The sequence below is a fragment of the Passer domesticus genome, chromosome Z (genome assembly GCF_036417665.1).
Source record: "Passer domesticus isolate bPasDom1 chromosome Z, bPasDom1.hap1, whole genome shotgun sequence".
Taxonomy (NCBI): domain Eukaryota; kingdom Metazoa; phylum Chordata; class Aves; order Passeriformes; family Passeridae; genus Passer; species Passer domesticus.
The window spans coordinates 59,012,122-59,035,387 of NC_087512.1; the positions used below are offsets into that span (position 1 = coordinate 59,012,122).

General features: G+C 38.9%; 2 protein-coding genes across 2 annotated transcripts; one reads left to right on the forward strand and one right to left on the reverse strand.

Annotated features, from left to right (window-relative positions):
• Positions 1-1,092: 1,092 nt before the first annotated feature.
• Positions 1,093-6,780, reverse strand: MBLAC2 (metallo-beta-lactamase domain containing 2). The gene is made up of 2 exons (XM_064402839.1): positions 6,189-6,780; positions 1,093-4,526 (listed from the first exon to the last, which is right to left on the reverse strand). The coding sequence occupies exons 1-2, from the start codon at positions 6,631-6,633 to the stop codon at positions 4,138-4,140; spliced, it is 834 nt and encodes a 277-aa protein (XP_064258909.1). The 5' UTR covers positions 6,634-6,780; the 3' UTR covers positions 1,093-4,137.
• Positions 6,781-6,836: 56 nt separating this feature from the next.
• Positions 6,837-22,446, forward strand: POLR3G (RNA polymerase III subunit G). The gene is given in 4 exon segments (XM_064405273.1): positions 6,837-9,227; positions 12,529-12,636; positions 22,324-22,358; positions 22,360-22,446. Coding segments are annotated over 4 exon segments (333 nt in total). The 5' UTR covers positions 6,837-9,107; the 3' UTR covers positions 22,430-22,446.
• The last annotated feature ends 820 nt before the right edge of the window (positions 22,447-23,266 follow it).

Below are 23,266 nucleotides of genomic sequence, written 5' to 3' on the forward strand. Positions count from 1 at the left end.
CTGGGATTTTTCCTGTCCTGAGGAGCTGAGAGCCTCAGGAAAGAAATGTAAACAATAACTGTATGCTGCTGTGGAATGCCACAGGTGCATCTGTCATTGGTCCATGTGGATTGTTTTCAATTAGTGACCAGTCACAGCCACCTGTGCCAAGGCTGTGAGCAGTCACAGGATTTTTGTTATTGATTCCTATTCTATTCTTGTCTTTGTAGCCTTCTGATCTTCTCTCTGTTCTTTTTAGTATAGTTTTAATGTAGTATTTTAATATAATATATAACATAATAAATCAGCCTTTTGATGAAAATGGAGTCAAGCCTCGTGTCCTCGCACAAGGGGCAGCCTAAACAACAAGTGGGCAGGACAGTGAGGGGACATTTCCACCCTACGGACACTACACGTGCAGTAGCAGGTTTTGGGGTAGGATCCCACTACGCCAAGCAACGGGTGGCTGTGTAAGCTAGTAAAGTGACTTCACAGCATTCTAGAGTGCCTGGACTACTGATGCACCTCGGAACGGCTTTCTGCCTGCCCTGAAAACCCGGTGCAATGCAGCTAAAATGTTTTGGCTAGCAGCTCCCTTCTGTAATAGTTAACATCAAATAAATTTAAAATAGAACACAATGAATGGGTTTTTTCATTGCTTCTCAATAATTTCTATACTTCCTAATTCAATTTGAAAGTGAAAGGACTTTAGATGGAGTAGCAGTATTTGCATAATACATAGATGAATTTTTAGACCCAAGAGGTACTACTTAATGATTTAAGTTACATATGCATTAATCATAAATAGGAACTGGGACCAGTCTTGGTTGAATGCTGAGACCTAGATTTTTAACATTAAATATTAATAAATTCTCCTTTTCCTCCACCTTTATCACGCTCAAGCTCTCCTTAACAGAGCTGCACTATTTTATTTTTCTTTGGCTACAGATGTCTGCTCTTACAAGGCAAAGTGCATGTACAATGTGTAAACTTTTTAAAGGCAGTTTCTTTCTTGGAAGCATAAATAATTCTGCTAGCAACTTGTAAATATACTCCATCTAGAATGAAAAGTGCTTCTTTTGAGAAATACCTAGAAATTATTACTTAGCTGCATAGGATTATAATATTTTATTATTATAATACACAAAAAAATTAATTAGGTGCAAACTGTTGTTTAACATTGTAACAGCCTTGACAGATTACAGAACAAAACTTCCCATATGATTTTTATATCAATTCCCTAGTCTATTGAAAACTGCACTAACATATATATAGATGCTACAAAGAAATCAACACAGTTCTAAATGCTCACATGACACAGTATTTAAATTTACAATGCATTTTTTAAATGTTTAATCCAAGTAGTGTTAAAGGACCACTGTCAAACTGTTATGATTAAAATTTGGTAAGTCTTAACAAAAATAGTCAGAAACTGTTCTTTTAACTTAAGATAATTTAAATATTGTTTCTCTAGTAGTGAATTTCTTATAATACAAAAAATAATTTCATGACCCTCAAAAAACTACTTTCATTTGGATTATAGCAGCAGTTTACTAACAAACTCCACTTTGGGTGATGTGCATGTAAAGATAACTTCTGAGCTAGGACATTATCCCCTAGATTTTGGCAAAGTAAAAAAGTCAAAAATTTGGTTACGTACTTAGCAGAATTAAGCATAGCTTAATAGGGCATTTTGACAGTGATCTGGCCATTTAATGATCTCAGCTGATAGAGATATTGAGCACAAATTTGAACACAAATGATGGAGGATGGAGGTTATTCTTTCCTTTTGAACTGATGTCGCCTGTGAGTCTCGTAAAAGCTCAGGCTTTACAATACAGTAAAATCTGGCTACAGAGATTCTAATATTGGATCAAATAAACTGATAGTAGTGTAAGACAGAATGCCAATTCAAAGTGATCTTACTCTTCTAGCGAACACGTACAAAACTTTAGCAACTTGACATCCATACTGGCAGGCTTTGGATTTCGTGGTGACTGCTTTAACCCACGGGGCTACCAGCAGGGCTCCCAGAGTCTTCACAAAAGCTTTGTTTAAAAAGAATGAGTATTACTGGTGTCAACTAATTTGCAGGAATTCAAATACTGTCAGGCAACCTGTAACACCATGGCATCCTCCAGATAACTGGTGTAAGCTTTAGAGATAGCCTGCTTCCCAGACTGTTTTTGTATTTCTTCCTCTGCCAGCTGAGGCGAAGATAAACACCTCTTGGTGTTTATGACGTAAGTCTATCCACTGAACACTCATCATACATTGATGTACATGGATTTCTCAAAAAAAAGAGACTGTGAACTGACTAATAATGGGTCTTTCAAGTGATGCATCTGTTCACATGGCCTGCCCACTCACAATTTTTCTTCAGCTTGGAGATAGGCACTTCTAAGAAGAACTAGGCAACAACCAGTCAGTACAAATCCTAGTAAAGAATATATTCACAGTAAAGGCAGGAGTGCAGGCATCTATAAAATGGAAAAAGCCTTACCTAAGACACTCACTTATATAATTTTTAGACAGAGATGCTTTTTAAATTTTGCAATAGGTTGGTCTTTTTTCCACAAGAATTTGCATCTATTTAGAAGGCTATCAACTTCCTCCCCCTCATGCCTTAGACAGAGCTCAAAACTCTGGCTCCCTTACTATTGGCTATGATGGGGGCAAAATCTTCTGCATAAAGTGAAAGCAAACAAGAAAAGTTAAACTGCACTAAAATTTGAGAGAAACATTTGCAGTCTTTTTAGGAACATATATATGTCTATGTAAAAAAATAAATTCTGACAGTGTCCATTTAAAAAGTTAAATGTATACAAACTGTTAGAATAATTACACAAACTCTAACCATCTCAGCAACTTTTAAATATCACACATTCAATTTTCATAAGCAAATTGCAATGCTATTTAGCATTTCTCAATATATTCAACATATTTTTTGGAACAAACTCAATGCAACACACTGTACATTTCAGAACAACCATGTGCAGCACATACTTCAGATGCAAACAGTAAACCATTTGAGCTACATTCACTTTGTGATAAAAAGTGTACTGGGTGCTTAATGCAGCACCTTCACTATGGCAAGATCATGTTAAAGCCTCAATCCCCCCCGAACATAGATGATTAACGATTAAGTTACAACACCATCACATAAAAATACACTTTAGCATAAACAAACACCTTAAAAGCTTGTCAGTCCACTTCTCTCAGCTTTCCAGAACAATAAACTCTTCAAATATTTTTATAAGCTGATTGGAAAAAAATAAATACATCCAGCAAAAGCTCAATCCACTTTGTACAGGGTAATGTAACACATTAATTCACTAGTTCACAAATCGTCTAATTCCAAACTCACATGCCTACAAGCAAAACAGTTCCCTAGCCAATGGTGAATGAGAGTGCTCCTGCTTGCTCACTCTCTCCTGCTGCAGTGGTTCCTTGCACCACACCAGGAAACATGAAAGCTTCAACAGTCTGTCTGCACCAGAAGCTTTTGTGATAAACTGATGTATCTGTGACTTCCAGCTTGAAAGTTTGGTCTATAGAATTTCCATGTGTTTGTGCATTCTAAAGAAAATGCCAGATGAGTACTTTGCAAAGATAAAGCTTCAAGTAGTGAGAGGTGCAGCAGATACCAAACCCACAGGTGGCAATGGCTGCAAGAATTATCTCTTTCTGCTCACTGAGCCCTGCGTAAGTGTTACTCCTGCTCTGATCTAACGGCACTGCTCCTAGCACATACTAGGTCTTAGCAACAGCTGTTAGGTCAAAACCTGAGCAGGTGATGAATAATCACAAGTCCAGTAATACATCAAAACAAGGTTTCGGGCATGACTGTAAAACCTCTCATTTTAGTATATATCCATCTGCTAGAGTTGTAGCAAAAATAAAATAATATATTTCAATTGCAATATATGTAAAAACAGGCTCTGAAAATGTACAAAGAAAAACCATAGCTTTGGCTAAAGCTACTAGTTTACAGAGTTTTTATAAAAATATGAATAAAGCAGGAAAAAACAGAATGTTTTTAAGCTCACCTGAATCAATTGGACATCTTTTTGTTAACACATACTGCTTCTGCTTGTTATTGATGCTTTCACAACCATTTGGTTTTACAGCATGTGACAGATCACACAAAATTGACTGTCACTGAGAAGTGATTCTTGAATTTGCAACACGAATTGCTACGCTTGCAATGGATCTCATAGCACAGGTAGAAATCTTGTGACAAACTCCAGCTTGGGATATGTAGTTGGAAGCTAATCGATACAGCCTTTCTGCTCCAAATATGTTAAAATGCCCGGGTAGCACCTTCTCCACAAGACCTCTGTCTACTAACTCCATCAGGCGCCGGCAGCTTGCAACATAGTCACTGATTCTGCTGTAGGGAAGCCAATCGATCATAGATCCATCATACACCACATCACCACTGAACAAAATCTTCCGGTCTTTGTCATGTAAGCAAATACTGCCTCGTGAATGACCAGGCATGTGCATGACAGTGAGCTGTCGATCTCCGAGGTTGATCACATCCCCTGCAAACAGATTTGTTACAGGAAAATGTATGCATTTGCCATGTTTCTTAAATGACATAGAGAACTACCTACTCATATGCAGAGTTTATACGTTACTACACATCGCAACAATGGGAGTGGGGCATTTATTTTCTTTCTGAGAGCCAAAGAGGTGTCTGAAATATAAGCTTAGCAAAAAGGTATTTTTCAATTACACTAACAGTTAACACAAATAACTTGGGTTTTATTAATGGAATATATTCATATTCTAATAAATTGCACAATGTGAAAAGCAATGCAGTAGAGAAAATAAAATAGAAACAAATGCAGAGAAAATAAAATGGAAACAAATAGAACACATCTAAGCTGGTTCTTCTTTGCAAAGAATGTATTTCACAATTTATTATAATTTTACCCTAAGAATTCGTCTAGAATTGCACTGCTGCTACTCCTAAAAGACAAAAAGCTAAAACATAAATTGCTGGAGGAGAACCAAGACAGGCCTCCACACACTTTCTTCATCTCATTCATTAAGACATAAAAATGGAACTTTCTTACCATTATGTCATTTTTTTGTCAACACATTTTTACAAGTGAATGCCTTTTAATTGTACCAGCCACTGAAATGATATTCTGTCTCATGTCTCAGTTAACATCTTAGAAATTCTGATGCTACTCTGGCAGCCAGTGTACTTGCTCTTTTACAAAAGTTTGGGGTTTTTTTAAATAATCCTCCCTACTTTTTGAGGAAAAAAACCAACTTAAACTTCTGTTAATTTACTATAGTTAAATGTCACTATAGTTATTTAACTATTACTATAGTTAAATGTCATCTGATCTTACTGAAGCCTTCAGTAAGTTCAGTTCTGCTTTTCCAGCACCTATGTGGGATGGTCAGTAAAGCCAAGAAGAGAGTAAGCACCATGCCCAAGGTGTCACCTGACACCCGCCCTTTAACGTCTACTGAACAGTATTGTACAGTTTAGGTGTTTTAGGTTTTAGACTAGTTACTGTCTCCCATTAGACACTAAATTATCTTTTTTTATCTGCAACAAGCCACTTCCATAAATACTACATCAGTAACAAGTGATTTTTTACATTTTATGTAAGTCAGGTAAAATTCAGTAAATGTATTTATGCAAAACTCACCTGTAAAATAAAAACTCTGTTCTCAGTACATATTTCAGGAATTGTTATGTTAACTGCACTGTCCATGTTTGACAGCTTATAAACAATAAAGATCACCAGATACCAAAACTAATTGAGTGACTAATTGAGTACTCCAGGTTTATCCTTAGGCTTCAAACGGTCTGTCAGGTTTGAAGCCTAAGGATAGGCTGCTGACATACCGTTTGAAGCCTAAGGATAAACCTGGGGTACTCAATTAGTCACCTAACACATTACTGAATGATTCTCATTCTATATGGAAAAAAAAAAACCAGCCGCCAAAACTTTCAGAACTGGTATAAACGGTTTAACGTAGTATGCATCTTTTTGGTCCCATGCTGACTGCGGGTGGCTTTTAGGTCCACAGGAGTGACAAAATTAATATATTTAACGATTATATACGAGGAGCTGGGTAAACCAAGAGGCGCTCAGCAAAGAAGCTGAAAAGAAGCTGCTCCGTAATACCCAGACCATTGTGCCTCCGCACCCCTCGGCGCGTCGAGGCCGCCCCCTTACCCTCGTGCAGCAGACGACTGGGCCGGACGGGCAGGACACGGAACTGCCGCGCGCTCCAGCCGGGCCGCGGCGGTCGCGCCACCTCCCGGTCCGACAACCAAGTGACGGCCTCGTAATTGTCGCCTTGGAGCAGCGCCGCCGCCTCAGCACTGTGCACCGCTACCTCCTCGAAGTGCTGCAGCCCGCCCGAGTGGTCGAAGTGGACGTGGGTGGCCACAGCCAGCAGCGGCCGTGGTCCGGCGCCCTCGGCCGGCGCCAGCAGCCCGGCGTCACGCAGGTAGTCGGGCAGGCTGCGCAGCCCTAGCCCCGCGTCAATCACCACGTCTCGCTGCGAGCCCCGCACCAGCCAGATGTTGGCCCGGTTGCCCGACTCGTAGAAGCGTTCCTGAATCCAAAAGATACCGCCGCCCAGAGGCTTGTGCGCGAACCATTCCAGCGCCGACATGGCCCGGCAGGCGCTGCGGGCCCGTGAATCCCCCGCCAGCGCCCGGGCGGCGGAACCGGCGGGGCGGGGCGAGCGCGGACCCGGCCCACTGCGGTAGCGGCCGGCAGAGCGTGACGTTGCCGGCTGAGCAGTGGGGAAGTTCGGACGCGCTGTGGGGGTTCAGCAGTAGCAGGGGAGGGCGCGTATTTGAGCCCCTTTCCGCACTGAGACCCGTCGCGGAGGGGGCAGTAGAGGCGAAGCGTCCCGGGCGTGCGGGGAGTGGCGGGACCCTCTAGCGGTGACGGGCCGTCAGCGAGGTGCAGAGAGCGGGAAAGGAGCGAAGAGCAGCTGAGAGGGGTATTCTCTATTAGTGACCCCCAGGAAACATGTCTTCTCCCGCTTACCTTCACGGGAGTTAATTTAAAAAGACATCCACAAAACCTCAGTATTTAAAGTTCAGTACTTCTGTATCTGTTTTTCCCTTTAACTGATGGCACTTGTCTCTGAAAATCAAGGACCACATCCACCAGAACACGATCAGGAGTTTTGTTGTGAGGAAAGCAGTGGATACCGACAGTGTACTTACGTCTGCTGTTGCTGCACCAGCCGCCCGGCAGCTGTCGGGGATCTGGCTTCCATCAGCCTTTACCTCCTGAAACATCAGAAACTTCCCCTGAGTAACTGCTCGAGAAGCTGCATACCTAGGTTTGGAGGAATTTGAAAAGCCTAAATCTGAAAATGTTCTCTTTTATAAATGACACACTAACTACCCAGAAACAAGAAAATACACCCAGGTGATCTTTTAGACAATCCCCCAAGGCAAAGAGAACACTAGTTGTGGTAACTTTGTCATGCTTTGTGGCTTAGTTGTCCAACTCTTCAGGTTTTTTCCATCTGTCACTATCACTTTGTGCTGTTGGTAAACATAAACCTGATGTTTTGAAAAAATGAGTTTGGGTAAAAATGTGAAGTTGAAAAACTAGTTGCTGCTAGTTTTAAAGCTTATTACGTCTCATCAGACTAATGCCATTTTAGGCAAATTTACTAAGAATTAATTTTAAAGCAGCTTTTAAAAAATGGACCTTCATATTCACTACATTAACTTTTTTTTTGTTGTGTTGTTCTGCTGTTGTTTCCTTTTTTTTTTTTCTTGCATCTAGATAATTGCTCATGTTTGGGGCTTTACAGTGTCTTTTCTCCATTCTGCAAGGCTCACATCTTGCTTTTCATCCTATTTTCAGAGGACCTTCCCTTCCCTTCCCTTCCCTTCCCTTCCCTTCCCTTCCCTTCCCTTCCCTTCCCTTCCCTTCCCTTCCCTTCCCTTCCCTTCCCTTCCCTTCCCTTCCCTTCCCTTCCCTTCCCTTCCCTTCCCTTCCCTTCTTCTTTAAAAAATATTTATTTAAGTCTCTGTGCTTATTTTTAGACAGTGTTCTGTGCTGCAGAGTGCCATGGAAATACAGATTTTCAATTTGTTTTGTCCACGTAGAGCTTACATCTGTTGAAAGTAACAAGTAGGAAAAAAACTGACATCAATGTGTTTTCTCTGGCCTTAATAAAAAGGTCTTTGCTTCTGTCTGGGCGGAACCAGGTGCACTTGTACAGGTAAAGTAGTAAGTCTGGAACAAACTGGTTGTACTGAGCAGGTACAGTGACCTTGCAGTTAATAGTGAACAGCTCATGGGATTTCTGGGCTCGGACTTTGCACCGATCTGAATGGTCTGTGGGAGTGAGCAGCAGCTTTTCTTGGGTCCCATTTATTGACATCTTTACCCCATTCTCACGTTTTGATTTACTTGTCAACACATGGGTCATGCAGTTAATGGGATGAAGGTTGGTATAACCATGAAAGTGGAGAGATATGACTATAAATGTTTTGGAGGCTCTTCTTCTTTTATGACCTTTTAAAATATTCAGTTAGAAACAACATCCTTTTTTAACCCCAGCAGTTAGCTTGCAGTCCTGCTGAAGTTTTTCATGACTTTTGATTATCTTAATTACCTCTTTGCCCGTGTCACTTTATCAAGATCCAGAAATAGTTACTAAAATAAAGGACAAAAAACATTCAGGATGAAGAAGTCATGAATGAAAAACACAAACTGGTTTCTGGAGAAAAGTTAAAAAAACACTAGAATGTAGCCGCAGGGTTCTTAAACTTTTTTTCACTTGTTTCTGGTTCTTCTGGTTGAACTCAATACAGTACAACTAAAGTTTAGAAGACAATGGCTTAAAATTCCTAGGTTAGGAGGCAGTTTCAGGCATGCAGAGGTGGCTAGCAGAAATAAGGGAATGAAGCTCATTTTATGCTTGCATCATATTTACAGTCTGTGGAAGAATCTAAGATAGGCATTGAAAATGGCTTGCTATTTAAAAATATCTGGGTTTAAAATTACTGTAATCTTTGTTAGACAGTAACTTTCTTGGTAATATGTACATCAATTTGAAAAATGTAAGGAAAATATATCTTTAAAAATCTATAATACTTTTAGTACATCCAAATGGCTGGGTCAGGTAGAGGAAGAGGACATTCTTCATTTGCCTTCAACATGTAGGCTATTGGCTTTGGTAAAGGTGCAGCTCCACCTGATACCATCTGTAAGCCTCCACCACCATTTCCAGTAAGTACAGCCAGTATCTTGGACACAGTCTGTGTTCAGGTAAACTGGGTTTACACTCATGTGTAGAGAGCATAATGAAATATATGAACACCGCTAAGAACTTTGGATTTTGTAATAATATATGTCACCTTTTTTCTTAAATCATCATCAAAGGCATTTTCCTGCCCCTTTGCTAACTGTTGTATGCCATATTTAACTGGATTGCTTGCACGGAGTTAATGCATTGAAGTCCTCATCATGATTTGGTTTTCTGGACATTACAAGAACAGAAACGCTGGATACTTGAATTCGTCTGAAATGAGTTTACATTAATCTTTGAAGCTATAAATAGATTTGCTGATTTTAAAAACTACTATTTATACAAACATGAAAGATTGTGTACGATTGTCTTATACTGCAGAAGCCAGCATTTGAAAATAACTGAAAGGTACTTTGTGTAACTAAGGGAGCATAAATGAGACTTGCAGTTAGGATATATTTGAAAATCAAAGGGGAATAAAAACCATTTTTTGACTGTGTTTTGATGTGCAGGGAAGCTTTTGACTTACTGAACCATACATTATTCATCCTCTTAATCCAGCATTACAATTAAGATGTGTGGTTTCATATTATTAAGTCATCTGTAACTGTTTTTTGTGTGAATGTTGCTTGGTAGCACAGCATCTGAATTCTGTATACTAACTATATCATTTGAGGAACATTCAGCCTTACAGGAGAATTACTAACCCCAGTATATTTAATGTATGCCATGGTGAAGGTAAAAAAGCTTTCTTCCTTCTGTGAACAAAATTTCAGAACCAAGTTAAACTTCTCAGAGCAAATCTGGTGCCATTCAGGAAAAGCAGAATTAACCTAGCTGTATAAGTAGAATCAATAAAAAAATTGAAGTGTTGATTTAATGACGGGACAATGACCAAAAGTATGTTATAGCTTTGACTAACTTACAGTGAAATTTTTTGAAGCAGTGAATTATTGCGGGGCCATATTTGCATATTTCTATTAGACATTTTCTGAGTTCACACTAAGTTTCTGTAAATGCAATTAGAAACCAAATTAAGGAGCATCAGCAATATTAAGTGATTTAAAGTGTTGGCCAACTAGAAAATATAGATAGAAGAAGCAGTAAGCTCCTTTCATGGTCCAGATCTGGGACTTGTGATAGCACTTCATGCTTTGCAACCTACCACTCAGTTACTGATTTAGCACCATTTATCACATGAGAGAAACAACATCCATTCTGTAATTCTGTCTTTAGTATTCTGGATATTTTAAAACTGTTTTTGCATATTTATCTTTCTCACTTTCAAGATTCAAGTTAAACAAAAACAAAACACCCCAAAAAAAACCCCACAAAATATCTCCCTCCAACCCCAAAAATCCAACCCTGAACAATTCATTTAAATTCAGGTGGTAGAAACTGAACTGTGTGAGGGCCTGGTTTACAACACAACCTGTTTACATTATAATAGTTATGGGAAACATGTCCATGTTATTCAGATATCATACTTAATGTAGCTGTTACACTATCACAGAAGTGGTTGAGAACAAGACTACTCTGACTGAAGAGAGAGGGAGTGGTTTCTGAGAAAGTTAGGTTGGTGAGAATAACTGCTTTTGGCAATTAAGAGTTTAGGATTACTATGAATGACTGTGCAACAGTTTTAATAAATTTTTTCCTTAATTTTGTGGTACATTTTTGCAGAAAGATAAAGTGAAGTTATAAAATATGTAAATTTAGGTGTAAACATAGTTACTATGCATATCAAAATACAATGAAGTGTACTTGAGAGGTAGTATAGTGCATAATTGCATTCTTTTTTATATGTTTCTGTCATGGTTTGACCCTGGCACAATGCCAGTGCCCCCATGAAAGGTATATTTCCAAAATGGTTACTGTGAGATGTGACCCGGAAACAGAACAAAGCAAGCTCCAATTTGGGAATGGAGGGAAAAACACAACACTTTATTAATCTACAACATAAGAGACAAAAGGGATAAAAAGCCAAACAAAAACATCCACAGCAATCCACAATGGAATACTTCCAAAACATTCCTCCTCTCTCCACCCCTCTAACACTGGATTCTCAATCCAATACCATGCTTCACACAACTTCCCCCCAGTTCATCAGGAGAAAGGAGTCTCCCTCTTGCACCATGGGCCTCCCCAGGAAAACACAGTTGGAACCTCCTGTGCTTCCATGTCACATGTGGCAGCCGCCCAGAGAAAATCTGCCATGGTGACCATCTTCCTTCCATGTCCAGTGCTTTCACCACTGTCCATGGATCCAAACTACTCCTTAGGTCCTTTTAAGAATGCCTCGCCCAGTTCCAAGAAGTGGCCGCCTCTCACCATTTGGGACACCTGTCCCCCCATATTTCACCCACTGGGGCCAAGGGGCCTCATGAACAGAGATCCTTCTCCACTGAAGGCAGAGGGCTCCACCACACCCTCCCCATCGGTCTCTGTTCCCTCTACTTCTTCTCACAACGGCTTTGTCACTCCTGGCTTCTGGCCAACCGCCTCCCCCAGGGTGCAGTCTCTACATTACAGGAAGACATTGGTTCCGTCCCGTGGCCATGTAAGAGAAAAGTCCAGCCAAAAGGCCACTCCAAATCATCTCCTCCATCTAGGGCGTTTCTCATCTTCTGGTATTTCTTCACTCACTCAAGCCTTCTTCTCATCTGCCCATCCTCTGTCCCCTCTCAACTCTCAGCTGGGGAGGATTAGTGTTTTTTACAGCTCCCATTACCTCAGTAGCAACGGGGTTAAAACTTCAGCTGTGGTCTGCCGGCAGCTGGGCACCTTGCCCCCCCTCCCTTCTTCTCCTGGCCATGGTGCCAGCACAAGACATTAAATTTCAAGCCAGCACAGTCTCTATCATTCTCTCCCAGGGGGGGTGCTGCCCAAACATCCCAGGTCTCCTCCACCCCTGCACCTTGAAGGGCTCCGGCCTCCCTTCCCACAGGCCGCATGGCCTCCCCCTCCCCCACCCAGATGCAGCTGGGCAGGGGAGGAAGTCAGACTGGACTCACTGCCGGACTCCAAAAGAGTGAATCGGCAGTGAGTCGAGTCTGGGAATCCTCTGCTTTTGACCCTTGTGTGTTCCCAGAGGCGTATCCAGGTCCTCAGTGGCCACAACAGATGCCAGTTTTCAAATCTGGCCACTGATTGGTTTGACCATAACTTTTCCAGAAACTCACTTCCTGGTCAAACCACGACAGTTTCTTGTAGCTTTTATTAATGTACCTGTATTTTTGGTGGATATCAGGACTTTATAAATAATAAACATAATTTGTACAGAGTATGGACAACAAGCCAACACCTCTGAAAATAGAAGATTAAGATTACTTGTTGGCCTTAAAACAAGATCTTAGAGATACTACGAAAAAAATGCCATACTTCTTGACAGTAGGAGATAAATATTAAAGGTTTGTGTGCTTTTTATTTTTATTGACATCTTATTATTCTGTAAAGGTTGAGGTAGTGTAAAGCAAGTGTTGAGGATGAGTTTCATTCTTATAATGAGGAAGTAAAAATGGCAGCTTAAGCTAATAGGGAATTTTTCTGCTTTTACATGTATTGAAGTGCTGTAACTGGAAAGACACTACTGTGTGGAAAAGAGAGGTATCAAACATCTGTTCCATTTGGTATACAGTAATGAACATTTAGACCGTCTACATGCAGCCTATTCAATTATATGCTAGCCAGTACAAGCTAATTTGGTATTTCTATGTGTTACAATACCCTAAACTTTTTCATCACAGCAAAGAAATATGTAGTAAATACTAGTGTTGAATTCAGCTTTCCTTGAAATTGTGTAAAGATACACAAAAAATAATATTATATTCAATAGATAAAAATTGTAAAAGGTACTCAGTTTCTTTCCCCCCTAATTCCATTCAGGAAATATTAGTAAGTGTTACTGACAAGTCCCTTGAAATACGAAGACTGAGGTGAGCATAAGTGATTTAATGAAGTTTTTATTGGAAGCAGAGCTGGATTATAAACCAGACCTTGATCTTATTCTGTGAGACCTCAGATTTGCTTTTGCTTACACATAACTAAAAATTAATAGCTTTATTATTTTTGATAACAGTAAATGCTGGAGTTATACTTGACATCCAGTCATACATCATTATACTGTTAAAATTCAAGCTTTCTGGTCAGAAAGCTGAGCTCGTGGGAAAGAAGGAAAGTGGAGCAGAAAGACTGATGTGTCTGTTTACTATACTGTGAGGACATTGTAGATCTAGAAGTCACTGGTGATTATTACTGTGAGAAGTGTTTCTTTACATTCATGATATTTTGGCTAGTTTTATTAGCTGCTGAGTGCTTATTCTGAATGTTATAAATGGAAAGTGCTGTTACAGCTTCATAAAAGTGTTTAAAAACCTGAAGTGGCTAAACACTAGATAATATTTTCTTTCCTGTCTTGTGGTGATTTTGAGTAATGGGAACTGACTTATAATCTAAAACGGAAAGATTCATTTCCACACAAAACCCATCAGAATATTTTCTGGGTAAATAATCATTATGATAATGAATAGGTGCATAATCCAATGCCCTCACAATTTTTGTTCATTTGTGTTCGTGGTGAATTCTGGTGTTTTTGAAACTGTATGCATTTTTTTTAATTAGGCTTTGAATGTAACACTCCTTATTGTCCAGTTGTTGTGTACTAAAGCCTGTATGAAATGGACCAGCACTGTGAGCAGTGAACACACTGCCAGCCAGACGTTGTGGCTCACAAAAGACAGAGTATTTCACCTGATCTGCAGCTGGGGTTCAGGTGGTGCAAACAGGTAAAACTGGTTATGAGGCAAGAACAGATCTGATCCTTATTTCTAGATCCTTTTATGACGATAGAAGAATTTTGAATTACTCTTTTATCATATGTCCTCTTTCATTTTCTGGGTAAACAAGTTTCAGCGTCTTTGGATTTCCATCTCACTACAGGCTGGCTGCACTCTTGATCTTTGTCAGGCTTGAAGTTTGCAATTTCTGTTAGAGGCACAAAAAACAAAACTGTTGTGTGAGAGCCAGCCAGGATTATTTCCAATGAACCAGCTGCTTTATGAGACAATGCTGAAATAAATAGGGCAGGAGATCTTTCTCCTTTTTAATGCCTTTATTAAAAAATTCAGCTCAGGTTGGGAGAAATGACAGGTCGCCCACACCACTGCTGCTCCCAGGAGTGGCACGGAGGAGGAGGATGATGCAGCTGTGTCCGCTGCTATGCAGGCAGAGCTGGGGCTTCCGTCCTCCAGGGAGTAATGGGAATTCCACTTTTTCAGTCTAACCTTCCAGGTCCTCTTTCTAGCTGACATCTTTAAGGTTAGGGTGAGAAGTAAAAAGGATCTTAGCAGATACTGGATTAAGTTCTTCACCTTTAGTCATTACTTAGGTCTCTTAATTCCATGTTGGCTCGTTGTTTTTAGGGGTTTTTTTCCTGGAAAATTGCAAAATCTGGTGAAATGCATTCTCATCTGCATTCCCCCCGCCCCCACCCTGCTACCTGCAGGGTCCCGTGTCATTCCCCGGGGATGCAGCAGGGGAACAATTGCGCTGATCACCAAGCATTAACAGGCAATTGAAGAAAAACTCTCTACAACAGGTGACTGCAACATGAAGCTATGAAACAACAAATAGTCAAACCTTCAACTCAACAGCAACTGGTCCAACCTGTTTTAACTCTGCAACCTTAAAAAAAATTGGGTAACTTTTTTACTCATAACAAATGCTATCTCTCTTTCCTGACTTTACATCATGTGATCATTCTTACTGTTCACCAGTATTATGTTTGTTCCTGAAGCCTTTCTGAGATGGACAGATCTCTCTCTGTTGTTGAGTGTATTCTTTAATAGAACTGGCAGTTTTGAAAACTGTTTCCTATCAGAATTGGCAGTTGCAGGGAGAGCAGGTAGACAGCCACTTTATAGATTCAAATAATGCTTCAAATGTTCTCATCACCCCTGCAAGGGTAAGTTGGTTACTTGAGGTATCTTTTTACTGGATCTTGAATCATACAAAAATGCCATATCTGAGGGGTGGGACATCAGTGATGGTCTTAAATTTAAAAAGCTTCTTTTTCTCTCATTTGCAATGTGCAGTTGTCTCTGGGACTGCATTCTGTGGCAAAAGTGGTCTAGCTTTAAGAAACTGTAGAGTAGATTATTTTTAGTGATATTTTCTCTTACCTGGTTTACAAAACATCTTGTAAAACCAAGAGGGTGTTATAGGGTGGGCGGTAAGCAGAAAATTCATAAATTGTCTTTGCTACAAGACTGAATGGATTGTTACAAAAACTTCAGAGCAGTATCTGTGAGCCAAATGGTCCTTTGAAGTGTGAAAAGGGAAATTTTTAATTAGTTAGGATGTATCTGTTTATCTTTCATTATTCAGGTAGCAAGTGAAAGCCATATTCTACCTGGAAATTTCAATCTCATGGAGTGAGTGCAAAGTGCTGCACCTGGGTTGGGCGGGCCATTGCCAGCATGTCGAGAGAGGGGTTATTCCCCTCTTCCCTGGTTTGGTGGGACCCCACCTACCATTCTGCATAAGCTCTGGAGTCCCAGCACAGGACGAACATGTTGGAACAACATGTTCTGGACCTGTTGGAACAAGTCCAGAAGCGGTCACTCAGTTGATCAGAGGGATGGAGAACTTCTGCTATGAGGAGAGACTGAGAGAATTGTGATTATTCAGCTTGGAAAAGAGAAGACTTCAGGCTGACTTAATTGTAGCCTTTCAGTATCTTAAGGGAATTTACAGAAAACATGGGCAATAGCATTTAGTGACAGGACAAGGGGGAATGGGTTCAAATTGAAAGAGAGTAGATTTAGATTAGACATTAGGAAGAAATTCTTTACCTAATGATGATGTTGAGGCACTGACAAATGTTGCTCAGGGAAGTTGTGGATGCCCTGCCACTCCTCCCGGCTAGCTGATGACTTGGGAGGGGGGGATGTGCGGGCGGAAGATCCCCCCTCAAAAGATCCCCCCTCAAGCCCCGTGAATCCCAGCTACCAGCTGTTGGCACAGCATAAAACACAAGGCAGCACACCAGTCCTGGGGTAACTTTATTTGATGGTAAAACTTCCCCTCTTTTTCATCCTGGGACCCCAAACAAGGGGCAGACAAGAGCTTATATGTGGGGACAGACTTCTGGGGAGGGTACAATTTTTAACAAAGCAGAAGAGTTGCGAGTGAAAAACAAGGCGGGAACCACAATGTATAAACCAATGAAAATATCAAGGGAGGAGAACAGTTTCAGTAAACTGATAGAGTTTGGAGAAATAGAAACTAGCAACTAACAAGAAAAGTGACAAAAATTCTGGGAAAAGGTGGGAACAAAAAGGAAACAGCATAAAGAAAACTACCAAATTACAAATCAAACAATAAACCTACCAATAAAACAAAAAACACACTGCAACAATGTCCCATTTCTGGAGGTGTTGAACTCCAGGCTGGATGCAGCTTTGAGTAACCTGGTCTAGTGCAAGGTGTCCCTGCCTATGGCAGTAGGGTTAGAACAAGATGATGGTTAAGGTTCCTTCCAACTCAAACTCTTCTGTGATTTTGTGATTATGTGCTAGAAGTCTTTGATACTAAAGGTCAAAGGCTATCTTTGTTACTATTTTTTGTAAAATATCTGCAAATATTATCTCTACTTGGGTTAACAGTGCAGTCAGATTCAGTTATTTTACACAAAGTGTATTTTGCGTGTGGTAATTTGTCAAGAAAAAATGTGACTGATTTAAGAATACTAAAGTTTTGGTACTGCTTTTGGCATTAGAGATTGTATATAAAAGGTTATTCCATATGAATGGGTGTACTTGCACTGTATGACTACTGTATTATTTACAATTAATTTCTCAAATTAGTTCTTGTGCCTGCAAGAAGGTTAAATAGATTAAAGTGTTTAGCTGCTGGTTTGGATAGGATGCAGAGCTTTTCCATTGCAGAAGTACTGAAAGTCTTGGAAGCTGATGATTAGACACAACCTTTTGAGACTTGGGAATACTGGATACTGTTTATGATTAACAGTGATGTTAAATGTTACTCACTGGTTTTGTAATAAATGTTTGATTGTGAAACTCTTGAAGAGTAGAGAATTAGTGTTATATTTGATGTTTCCACTCTGAATAAATCTGCATTTAAAAATTCCATGCTTTTCAAGGATAAAAATAAATTTTAGTATTTTGGAGTATTGGGTGTTTTTTGTTTGTTTTGGAGTGGGTTTTTTGTTTGTTTTTTTTTTTTTTTAATGCTTGACAACAAGAAACTGTTCAATTTGGGATTAGAAAAATATGCTGTATGTAGAGGGACTGTGTCTGGATGCCTTGACTGTGAACTGAATAACACTCTCTATAGCAACTGAGAGATAGTCAGGAGTACCAGGATAAAGCAAAGGAGCAGGAAACATGGACACCAGGAAATAGCTAAGGTTATCAAAGGCTAATTTTCTATGAACCTGTGAAGTGTTTTGATCTTTTAAGTATTTGATTTGTTATTTTTCAAACAATAAAAAAAGTATGAAATAATTACCACATAATATATTCCTTCGAATCTTGTATGTTGAGAGTAACTGTACTTAGCATGATTTCAGATCAAGGCAAGTATTGTTTTGTCAAAAAAAAAAAAGGAAAGAATCTGCTTTTATTTATTTACTCTGTTGTAACAACCCATTGGCAGCACAAATGCAAACTTTAGCTCTCACTCTTGCTCTCCTTTTTCCTTAATCACTTTGTAAGACTTTTGAACTGGGAGCAAACATTGATATTACTAAAAATAACCCAACCTTATGTCTGTCGTGGGAAGCTATGTTTTATAATATTAGCCTTCCCCAACCATATCTTTATAGCTCACTACTGAAAACTTAATTACATAATAAGTAAGAGCCCATGGGCCACTGGAGTGGCTGAACTTTGTCTCCTTGGGATAGAACCAGTTGTCATTATGTGGGTGAAATGGCAATCCTGATTCCTGTTCCTCAATTTAAATTACAGCTAGAATGCCCTAAAACTGTTGTGCTAAAACATTTTGGCATGCGTGTAAATAGGATTGAGCACCCTTCCTTTCCCTGGTGGCAGGGGAAGGATTACTGCTGTAAAATATTATTTTTCTATATTAAAGCTATTTTCTGTACAGATTGGAGAAGACTCCCAAGATAGATGAAACCAAAGAAGAGAAACAAAACAAGTATGTTATATATTTTGAGAAGCAAATATTACATAGTAGTTGAGAGACAGAAGCTCTAATGGAGATAGTTAAGAGGAAAAAATGCTAGAAATGTTACTTAGTCTAAATCATTAAAGCTTTTGGCAGATTTCTTCCCTAAATATTTTATTAGTCTGTCTTTTGTGATTTTTGCTTGCTTCTGTAGGATGTTTTAACTTAGTGGAACAGATTTACCTTCCTTTTTTCTGCCTTTTCTGTTGATGCTCCATATTAATGTACAAGATATGTAACAGTATAAAATTTTTTAAAAATCCACAAATCTTTTTTGTTTTGAAAACTTGTCTCTTTAGTCAGCACTCATCCTTCTACTCAGCAGTAACTGGCTGTTCATATTTCCTTTATGTTTTGGTTTCTCAGTTATCTTGTTAATGATTTGATTGATTTTTTGAAATTTTTAAGCCTTTTATATTTAATGTGGCTTATTTAATTTAATTTAATTTAATTATTTAATTTAATGTGGGTTATTTTTTATTTTCCCTGATTTTACTTTATTTTCAGCTTTTGTCTGCAGAATCGTGAATCAGATCCTTGAAAAGTAGTTGGAACTGGTAGTAGTAGTTCTTACAGAAACCAGACTTTTATTACACAACATTATTTGTTTTTCAAAATGTTTTCTAGCATGCATGACTTATTTTAAGTTCTCTGTGGAAATTTGTGGCCTCCTGTGAGAAGTAACACTTGGCCTGCTGTGTTTAGCTGTCTGTTTATATATAATTGTTCGCTTTCTTCCAAGTCTTTCATGTGTCATTTTTCAGTTCATAGATAAAACAGAAAAAGGAATGGGAATGTGCGTAGTCACAGAGACTGGTTCAGCTGGAATCTTTGTTCCTTTTTAGAGCATCATTGAGAAGCATAATACAGAAGGTAGACTGTAAGGTTCAACTGAAAATGAGATACTTATTTGCAAAATCTCCAAAGGTGGGACCAGAATATTCCTGCGGTTTTATTCCAAAAGAAGAAACTTCTATAAGCCTGTGCACAATAGTTTTCACCTTGAGATCATAAAAAGAGAATGACTGCTCACTGGGGGAATTTTTCTTTCTTTAATTCCAGTTTCTCTACTGGCACTTAAAACTACATTCCTCTACATGTTATAATGGCAAAGATCAGCTGACCATTAGAATTTGATTGGATTAAAAAACAGGTTCCCTTAAAAGCAAAACTAATGTGGAGCTAGGGTTTTTTGTGGACTCCTGATGATACATTTAGGGTGGTTTTTTTTTTTTTTTTTTTTTTTTTTTTTTTTGTTGTTGTTGTTGTTGTTGTTGTTGTTTGTTTTTTTTTGTGGAATCCTAATGATACATATATGAGCCAGGAAGTTTGTACATAGCTGATCAATGACCCGTTAGAGCTCCCAGTATGCATCTTTGTTGTATTTTGAGGACACATAGCTTAGGTGACACTTTAACCATGGTGGAACAAAGGTGAACAAATCAACAGAATTTGTAAAGAAATTCAAACCAGATTCCTACCATTCTCCCTTTTTAGCTTGCAGGAGTGGTTTTGGGATCAATACAGTTCCATGCGCAGGGGCACCTTTACTTTTACACACCTCCCCTCCCTCTTTCTGGTTTCCGTGGATGTTTTAACTGAAGACCTGACCACCTGCCTTCTCAGTGACAAAACTTCAGGAAGAATTCCACATCTCTCCCACACTGACCCTGGGCTGTGAAATGCAATATCCTAGATACCAGCAGTGCCTGCTGAAAATTAAAAATACATAAATAAAATAAATAAAAATGTCATCTGGGTTCAGTTGACATTGTAGGCCAGCCATATGCATAGGTATATAGCACTTAAATGCATGCTTTTTAGCCCAAGTACTGCAAGACCAGGTATTTGGAAATTAGATTAGACTGTATTCCATTGCACCTCTCAGGTATATAACATAGGGAGCTATTTTTCTTGAAGTTCTAACAATGGGCCAGTGTCTCTAATTTTATAAGGGCCAAAGATGCCCAGCTTTTAGAGACAAATCTCACATGTCTGCTCTATATGCATTATCTGTAAAAGCTTGCAGGAGGTTATGCAGGGATGTGCAGGGATGATAATTCTGAATTGCACTGCTTCTTTTCCTAAAAAGCCTACTTCATTCTGGATGTGTTTGCTTTGATACTGTTCATGTTTTTGCTGAGCAGCTTCACTCCCCTGAGCTCCATGCAGTAGTCATATAATCCTTTCCTAGGCAAAACACTGGAATAAACTCAGTGTTATTGATGACAAATGCTTTTGATAAAATATAAGTGTTTTCTCAGCAGTTCCCAGTGTTCCCCTTCCTTGAGTATTTGGGGAACTTTGGTTTAGGGTGCTGCCATTCAAATACCTCTTACCTGGATATATAGTTTACTATTTTTGATCTTTGCTCCACCATACAGTTAATCAGGGAGTAACTTGATAAAGATTATGTTCATGAATCAGGGAACTATTCAGAATTACACAACATAGATTCATTAGATGAGAGCCAACTGTAGTCCAAAAGCCATGTAGCTATAGTAATCATGCCTTCTGTTAGAACTAATGAACTTCTGCCCTTTTTTTACATCTACTTGTCTTAAGCATCCATCATTAATGTTTTGTATAAATTAGTAAAAATGAGTTTTTATCTTTTCAAGATGATTAAACATAACAAGTGAGATTCTGTTCTAGTTTCTTAGCATATTTCAAGTACATAGGTGACTAGTATGTTGTGAAGCTGAATGTTGTATTTTAGCCCAGCCTTTGGTCAACTACTTGCTCAAACTGAATTTCAGACTGGCCTTCTAGGTATCTCTTACATAAATCAGACATTTACATCTCTGTGAATGATGTAGCTCAAAGTCTCAGGTAACTTTAATACAGACAGTATGGGATTTCCATGGCATACTTAGGATGTATTTATTCTTAAGAACAAGTAAAACAAGAGAATTTGTCTTTTTCACAATTAAAACAAAAGAGAAAAGTGATGTATTTTATTTTACCATGAGCAAAACCAAAAAACTCTGAGCCTAAAAGAAATCTGGATGTCATTAAAAGAATTGATATAATACGTGCAGACTATTTCTAAATTTTACAATAGAAATTGAAGGAAAATGAAACCTAATATGTTTATTAGCACAAATGGAATAACCAGCACAGATTTTTTCTGGTCTGTTCTTGCTACTCTGACAGACAACTGTTCTGCAGCATGGTGGCACAAGGGTTAGGGTAAGGAGAACCTGGCTGTGGAGAAACTACTTTCTTCGCTTTTGGTTGTACCGGAACAAAAGAACCAACTGCTCTTCACTGAGTAGCAATACAGCCTAATGTGAGCAGTACAGCTACTATCAGAGCTTACAGGAGGAACTGGTACCACTGTTTTTAAATCTGTTGCTGTTTCATCAATGTACTGATGTTGGAACTTAAACAATTTACTGAGTTGAGAAGGAAGAAACATACAGGAACTTAGGACATGACCTCTGTTTTGTTGGCAATTACTTAACATGGCCGTGGGAATCTTTAAGGTGAAACAGCTTTGTATTTTTTCTTCTGCTGATCCACCAGTTGTTTAAAGCAGTTACATTATTACATACAGTACCTGGTATTGATTTATCAAGTATGACATGGTCTTCTGTCAACGGTTCTAACAGTGGTTGGTAAAGGGAAATTGTCATCTCAGTTTATTACACAGGACATGGTTTTTTATGGCTGATGCTTGACCACGTAAATCCTTATTAAGTTCTTGTGCTTCACATCATATTGTTTTAAATATTGACACAACATTTGCACTGCATTGTTATAATACTGTCCTGCTGTTAACTGCATCTTAACTCTATAGTAGTATGAACATGCTGTTGCTGTAACATGGAATTACCTTGTTAAGAGATTGCCTTGTGACAGGCACTAGAAAAGAAGGATGAGGAGAAAGACAAAACACAAAGAAGGTGAAGATGATGAAGAAGCAGAAGAACCAGAGGAATATGATGAAGAGCATGAAGAGGTATAATGTTAGTGTTCCTATTTATAGTCAGATCCCCGTCACTGATAGCATTCGCTAGCAAAGAAATGTCCCTATCTCCCAATAAGGCAGAGTTGTTTTGAGAGAAATTATTACATTTATTATCTTTGTTGCACTACACTGTACTGTAAATTTAAGTGACTGTTCTAGACTTACTACTCACTAAGAGCTCTGATAAAAAAATCTTGTACACAAGACTGTTGACACAATCAATACACACAATTACTTCTTTTTATCACTAAAATAGTGATGCCTGTTGTTTCATATATGTCAGGACTTCAATACAGGATTTTCCTTTTTCTTTCCAAATAATCTATTACTGTTTTAAAGTGTGGGTGCTCAAGTGCAGTTGAAATCATGTTTCTTCTATAAATTGTCTTCTCTACACATGTACACTACCTGAAGCAGAATTCTGGATATAGGCCGAGTATAAAGAGACTGAATGCTTTAGCTTTGTTGGTTTTAAGCAGACTCTCCAAAAACACACTCGAGTTTAATTATAGTATTCTGTTAAAGAGGCTAGGGAATCCTTCGTTTTGTTGTTTTGCCAAGTGTTTTGCAGATGTGCCTTTTTAAGGTCCTCTGTAACGCTTACGAATAGAGTAAGCTTTATGCCATTGTTTCCTCTGCACAGAAAAAAAAAAAAAAGGCATTTTACTTGAAATTCTATCTAAGCATTTGCATTAGTCAATTCCATACCTCAACAGTAAAATTTTGAAATAAATAACAAAATTTTTGATGACCACTGTAAAAAAAAAGACACATAGACTTTATGGACATAGGCTGCTTGTTGGTAGCTGACTCCTTTGAAGAACTTTATGTAAC

Bases quoted from the DNA above. Each gene is read 5' to 3' on its own strand.
- MBLAC2 (XM_064402839.1), bottom strand. From the start codon at position 6,633: ATGTCGGCGCTGGAATGGTTCGCGCACAAGCCTCTGGGCGGCGGTATC. The intron at 4,527-6,188 runs GTAAGGGGGCGG...ATCTGTTTGCAG, and splicing joins CAGTCGTCTGCTGCACGAGG to GGGATGTGATCAACCTCGGA.